This window comes from Notolepis coatsorum, assembly GCF_963971535.1.
Source record: "Notolepis coatsorum genome assembly, chromosome: 7".
Taxonomy (NCBI): Eukaryota; Metazoa; Chordata; class Actinopteri; order Aulopiformes; family Paralepididae; genus Notolepis; species Notolepis coatsorum.
Window position 1 is genome coordinate 23,613,399 of NC_140171.1, and position 6,832 is coordinate 23,620,230.

A 6,832-nucleotide genomic window follows, 5' to 3' on the forward strand; every position below is an offset into this window, starting at 1 on the left:
TTTTTCCCGTAGTTTACAAAAGAAATAGAATAGCATCTTGCATCATTTTTTTCTCCACACTTGCATTTCTGCTTTTAAACATATTTTACACATATCTTTTTTTATCTTTACATTTTTTTTCTTTTTTAAATCCAACTGAAACATATTTATTTAATCTTTTAAATGTCTCGTGTTTGCCATTGTTTACCACAATAGAAATAGGTGTGTATTTTTTTGTCATCGTGTCCCCCAGTTTGATTTGAGACAATATCAGAATAGTCCTGAAGTAAGAAACACGCGTTAAAGCTCAAATATCCATTCTTGGCGAGAGAGAGGGAAAAGCCTCCGTAGACCTCGGCATATTCCTTTTGTGTTTCTGTAGAACGTCAACAGGTCCAAAGAGTCCGCTTCCTATCGCAAAGGTCCCCCCGTTGTGCTCCACATGGCCTTGTCAAATCAGCAGTAAATCCACTGTGATGGACTCGCCCCCCCCCCCGTAAAGCTCACTCCATCCGTCCAGGAAGCAAAAGCAGCACAGTGAGACTCAGTGTAAAAAAAGAAAAAGTGTCCAGAAGGATCCCTTTATTCCTTCTGTCCCATAATACCCTCATCCCACTCCCCTCCTGCCCCCCATATATCCAGAAAAGGGCTGTATAATCCAGATAAACACAGGTAAACACGCATACTCACAAAGTAGGGTCACACCTCGCATTCCCGAGAAGGTGGCTGCTGGCAGGTACAGGAGCCATACTCGTTGATGATGACCAGTGCTCCCTCAATGTGGTTGGGTTTATAGTCAACGTAGTACTCCGGTGTGGATATGGCAGCCATCTGCTGCATGCTCTGCTTCTGTTTCTGCTTGCGGCGCTGGCTGCTGAAACACTGCCTCAACTGCCTTATCCCGGCGGGAAAGCACTTCCAGGCGACGTAGAGCATGAGCACCACGATGAGGAACGAGAAGATGAGGGCCATGGTGCCCGTCACCACCTTGTGGATCTGCATGGTGCTCTCCAGGTCGTCGTGGCCCACCGTGACGGTGAAAGAGCCGGTGACCACCTCTCCGCCCTCGCCCTCGTAGGGGTTAGGCGTGACGGGCCCAATGTAGGAGCCGCCCTGGGCCCGGTCTCTGGTGGAGGCGTACATGCCCGCCGTAGTCACCGCCAACGGTGTGCCGTCGCAGAGCTGAAAGGCGTAAACGGCGTCCAACACGTCCTCTCCCTGTGCGATGTCGGGGCTCGAGCAAAGCAAGGAGTTGTCGCGCTGGCCCCGGAAGCTGCTCAGCCACGAGGCCAAGGCGCACACGTTGCGGCTGCACTCCCACTCATTCCCCGCCAGGGTGATGCTGTCCAGGGATGTCCAGGAGTCCAGGGTGCGCTGTTCCACTGAGGTCAGGTGGTTAGAGTCCAGCATGAGCACTTTGAGGTTGGGCGCACTCTCGAAAACATGTGGCTCAATGTACTCAATCTCGTTGGCCGACAAGTCAATCTTCTCCAGGAAATGCCAGGTCCAGTCCAGAGTGCTGACCACGATGGTGGCGCGGTTGTTGCGCATGTACAGCGTGCGCAAGGAGATGAGTCGGGGGAAATGGGCCAAGTTGACTTTAACCAGCTCATTGTGCTCCAGGTGAAGCTCAGTTAGCTTGAAGAGTCCGGCGAAGGAGTTCCGCGCCAGGCTCTGTAGCTGATTGTAGCCCAAGTCTAGAAACTGCATGCTCCGGCAGTCCTGAAAGATCCGCACGGGCACAAACTTGAGAGCGTTGTAGCGCAAATGCAAATTGGTGAGCTTTCTAAGGCCGTGGAACAGGTCGGGCTCCAGGGCCTGCAGCCTGTTGTAGGATAGGTCCAGTATACGCAGGTTCGGGAGGGGCCTGAACGTACCGTTGGGCAGAATCTCGATGCGGTTGTTGCTCAGGTCCAGCTCCTTGACCCGCCTGAGCCTGTCGAAGGCGCCCTCCTCCACAATGTCAATGTTATTGTGATCGAGGTAGAGCCAGGTGAGCTGCGACAGGCCGGCGAATTGGCCCTCGTGCAGCTCTGTCAAGTTGTTCTCTCGCATGGACAGGCCCATGGCGCTGCTCAAGTTGCGGGGGACATCCGTGAGGTTGAGCCCCTCACAGTACAGCAGCTTGCTGTCGCAGCGACACAGCCGTGGACATACCCCCTCTGCCAAGGGAACCATCCTCAGAAAAATGCCCAGCGAACACAGTATCAACCCGGGGGGCTTCCTCAGTGGCCACTTTAAGTACAGACCAATTAAAAGGAAATCCATTAGCATAAATATCCAGGGATCTCGCAGAGAGAATGTCCATTGAACCGCTCTGGATATTATTTTGGCACCTTTCACGTCATCATTTACAAACTCCCCTCGCCGGAAGCGCTCGCTTGTTTCACTCGTTCTTCGCGTCTCTCTGTCTGGGGTTTGGAAAGGCGATGTGATTATTTTGACCATCTATCTACTTATGCAAAGGATGGAGTCCTTGTTGGGAAGAAAACGGCCGAGGAGGACGAAAGGCAAGTCTCTTTACTCATGGTAGATATCGAGCAATGCGGGGAGAGCAGAGGGGGCTAGGGGAAAAAAGCTGTCTTCATCGAGGGTTCTCGTATGAAAAGATTCCTACTTACCCCCTTATCCAGAGGCCGACAACCCCTATTCAGCGGCTCTCTTTGTGCCCCGACACTAATTATGTGCGAATCTAAAAAAGACCCCAGTGTGGTACAAATTTGCCCCCCCCCTCCCTTCTCTCTTTTCAGTGGACACCAGATCCTTGGCAGGCTTACAATGTCTTAGTTCTCCTCGGGTGAAAGAGCCAGAAAGAGAAGGAATCCAAGTAGCTTTCAGCGAGGTGGTAGGAAGTGCAAGTTCCCCCTGTCTGCATGCATGAGCACTGCCCCCCCACTCTCTCTCTCTCCTTTTTCCTCTCTCTCTCTCTCGTTCTCGATCCTCCGCAGTCCTCTGCTGCAATGATCAGAGGGGAGAAGAGGGAACCGGGAGGGGGGGCAAAATACCCAGGATTATTTATTTTTTTCCTTTTAAATATCCCCCCCCTTTATGCTTTTCTCCTCCCCTTTTAAGTTCCAGCTGATCTGTCAACACAAATGAATGTCCGTCACTTGAAGCGATCACTGACCTGCACGGTTAAATTGTTTTATATATATCCAGTCCGCAGGGGGTCCGGTCACCATTCTTTCAGTGACTGACGCTTCAGCAAAAAAAGAAAAACGAAGAAGAAAAAAAACGATGATAACAATAAAATATAATGAGAGAGAGAGACGCGAACACAGTCCGTCGGGTCGCTGTTCTCCCTTGTAATTCCTTTTTCCAGGGGTTTCGTCTCCTCTAATTCTCTGTCATGCCCGCTCGCTGGATTCTGTTGATTCCTGGGGTTGTGTATCTGCGAGGCGGCTGGGAGAGACTGCCGAGGATTGATGCTGCTCAGGCAGGCAGGCAGGCGGTCAGGCAGGCGAGGGGTGGTGGTGGTGGTGGGGTGCAGAGAAGAGCTCCATCCCTCGCAGCAGACTCGTGCTCTGGCGGAGCATGCACAAGCACCTTCTGTTCACTGAGTGTCGTAAGCCACTCACAATTCAGACCGCTTTCTCTCTCTTTCCCTCTCTCTCTCCCCTGCTCCCTCTCTCTCTCTATCTCTCTCTTCCTTGATCGCTCACTCACTTGCTCATGTTACTCTCCTCCCCTCTCCCCCTCCTCTCTCTTTCTCCCTCTCTCTCTCACTCTCTCTCTCTCTCTCTCTCTCTCTCTCTCTCTCTCTCTCTCTCTCTCTCTCTCTCTCTCTCTCTCTCTCTCTCTCCCTCTCTCTCTCTCTCTCTCTCTCTCTCTCTCTCTCTCTCTCTCTCTCTCTCTCTCTCTCTCTCTCTCTCTCTCTATCTCTCTATCTCTCTCTTTCTCTCTCACACTATCTCTCTCTCTCTGTTTTTCTCTGTGTCTGAGACATTTACATATTCAAAAGGGGCTGGGCTTAAACTGGAGGCTTTAATGAAATCTCTCTCTCTCTCTCTCTATCTCTCTCTCTCTCTCTCTCTCTCTCTCTCTCTCTCTCTCTCTCTCTCTCTCTCTCTCTCTCTCTCTCTCTCTCTCTCTCTCTCTCTCTCTCTCTCTCTCTGTAATGAATCGATACATACTATATGCCGTATGCCCATTCTGACATTGCTGTTAGAATGCAGTTTTGTGTTATGTGGTGGTTGTACGATGATGTCTGTCTTAATGGCTGAACGGGTCCTACATCTGATGCGCTCCTCCAGCTCAGAGCTGTTCTCCAGCATATTGATGGTGAGATTTATGCTGCATAATGCATGATGCAGATGTGGAAATAACAGAATCAAAAGGCAAACGCAGATACATCATCACGCCTGTCATCGTCGACCCGCTGTCTCTCACCGGTGGTTATGATCATAATGTCAATCAACAACACCATTATCATCATCATCATCATCATCATCATCATCATCATCATCATCATCATCATCATCATCATCATCATCTTCTTCATCTGCATCTTCATCACCATCCTCTTCATCATCACCATCATCATCATCTTCTTCATCTGCATCTTCATCACCATCCTCTTCATCATCACCAGCATCATCACCATCACTGTTTCTATCAGCACCATTATCATATTTATTTAATTAATTAACTTACAAATGTGATTTACAATTTTTTTTATTGATTTAGCTCTGATTGAGTATATTGATATGCATCATCCACGCCGGGTGTACGACAAGTACAAGACTGGAGTATGACATTTTCCATTTGATCCGACTGCCCGGCAGCCTGGCATTCTAGATATCACGGTCAATTAGGGTCTGGCTGTCCATTCAGAATACAGATATAATCTGTTGCCACTTAGCCATACTAGAGAGTTGCATAAATATTCCTCCCAGACCCCCCCCCCCCTCCACCCCCCCCTCTCTCCCCAGGCTCTCTCTGCCGCCACGGCACAATCCCAAGCCTTGTCATCTCTCTCCCATTAATTTTCAAGGACAATGAGCTGTGACAATACCTAACATGACATAAACATGCCTCGCATCAGCCAAGCTTTCAGCAATCTGACCCTCCTTGCTTTTACCCCAACCGGTCACTGTGTCCCCCTTTTGCCTGACAGATGCCAGGACGCGTGAATATTAAAGGCAACCAACTTGTGTTCAGCTTTTCTCTGATTGGCCGCTAGCCCGCCCCCTTTTGCCGCGAGTGCGGCAGGAACCTTCAAGTTCCCTGGTGCAAAATAAATCTGGTAGTTCGTTTATGACGTTAATTAATAATAAACACTGTTAGGACTCTTAATAATAAACACTGTTAGGACTATCTGACTCTTAATAATAAACACTGTTAGGACTATCTGACTCTTACTAATAAACACTGTTAGGACTATAAACACTGTTAGGACTATCTGACTCTTAATAATAAACACTGTTACAGTGTTAGGACTATCTCGATTCACGCGTCACTACTGTAACTAGAAACTCTGGGTGTCACTGTACATCAGTGTGGAACTGTAAGCTGTAACGTTATGCGTTATTTCGCGTTTTAAAAAAAATTGGACTTTAGCCCCTCGGTCTTTGTCTTGATTGCCACATTTCTGAGCTTAAACCGGTGTTTTCCCGACAGCCGACATTCCCTGTGCCGTTCTTGAGACGTAGCACTGTTCAATGTTTATTTAGTAGTCTGTTTAATTGTTGACGGCCCATGTTTTTGCAGTTGTAAAGTCATCTAAATCAGTGTGTGAGTGCGATACATCACCCAAAGCACTCGTCCTCTACAACCGTGAACTATGAATGTACACAACACGCCAAGGTTAGGTTCGAGAACATTGTTCATCTCTCAAAACATTTCATTTCGGAAATAATTCATAGATTTCTGGAACTAGCCCATGTCTGTGGACTGACATTTGCTCGTGACATGCCTAGCCAAGAGCACGTGAGGTGGGTAAAAATAAATTAACCCATAGAAATGTATTCTACTATTCATGTATTCTACAAGCCGTCCACCTGGAACAAGGTGAATAGACCTCATTAGATGTCTTTATGGTGTATATAATGAGCGGTGCATATATTTTTGCATAATAATATATGCCCCCGAGGGTACATAATACCACCATATTACCCACCTATTCTAGTTAGTTTTCATTCAGGAAACTGAAGGTTGTCATCTGGTGACAACTACATCCTGTCGGACGAGCTGCAGGACTGCCGCTCTGAGTGCTGGAGTCGGGTGAACTTGTCGAGGCTGAGCTCGGTGTACCTACCGTTGGTGCGTCACACTGATCCAGCGTTGTCAAGCGATTCAACCGCCATCAGGTGTGTGGCAGTGACTCTCTGTATCCCGATCCCTCCCCTCCTGCAGACAGAGGCGGCTGCCCCTATGGAGCCTCTATGACCCTACCCACATCTCAGTGACTCCTGAGTGCTTTGAGTGTGTCTAGAAAAGCGCTATATAAGTGCCATTCATTCATTCTTCAATCGGCAAGTGGAGTTGATTGCCACAAGCTAGCAATTGCTCGGTATAAGGAGCGGCGGAGAGAGCATTAAAGCTCCACCCCAAATGCCAGTTATGAGAGAGTGTCAATTTTGTGTTTATCATGTATATTGTACTTATTGTACTACTACCTGGTCCCAGCCATGTCCACTTTTCAGTGAGCGTATTTCAGATGCTGCTATACCCTTCAGCAGTTGTGAACTTAAATGGTAGGGAAGTTGTGACCCTTCCATATGTGGCACTCGCTGCCCCGGTCATAGCTATGGTTCCTCCGGGAGGAGATAAGATGCATCTCTTCACATCGCAGCGGCTCTCGGCCACCGGAAGTTTCGGCATTTTTCATTTCAGGGCCAGGCATCGAAATTCC

General features: G+C 48.6%; 1 protein-coding gene across 1 annotated transcript; it reads right to left on the minus strand.

The window, feature by feature from the left end:
* Positions 1 to 678: 678 nt before the first annotated feature.
* lrrtm1 (leucine rich repeat transmembrane neuronal 1) lies at positions 679 to 2,253 on the minus strand (the record flags this gene model as incomplete). The annotated part of the gene is made up of 1 exon (XM_084318941.1): positions 679 to 2,253. One exon carries the CDS (start codon positions 2,251 to 2,253, stop codon positions 679 to 681), a length of 1,575 nt encoding a protein of 524 aa, XP_084175067.1.
* Between the last annotated feature and the right edge of the window lie 4,579 nt (positions 2,254 to 6,832).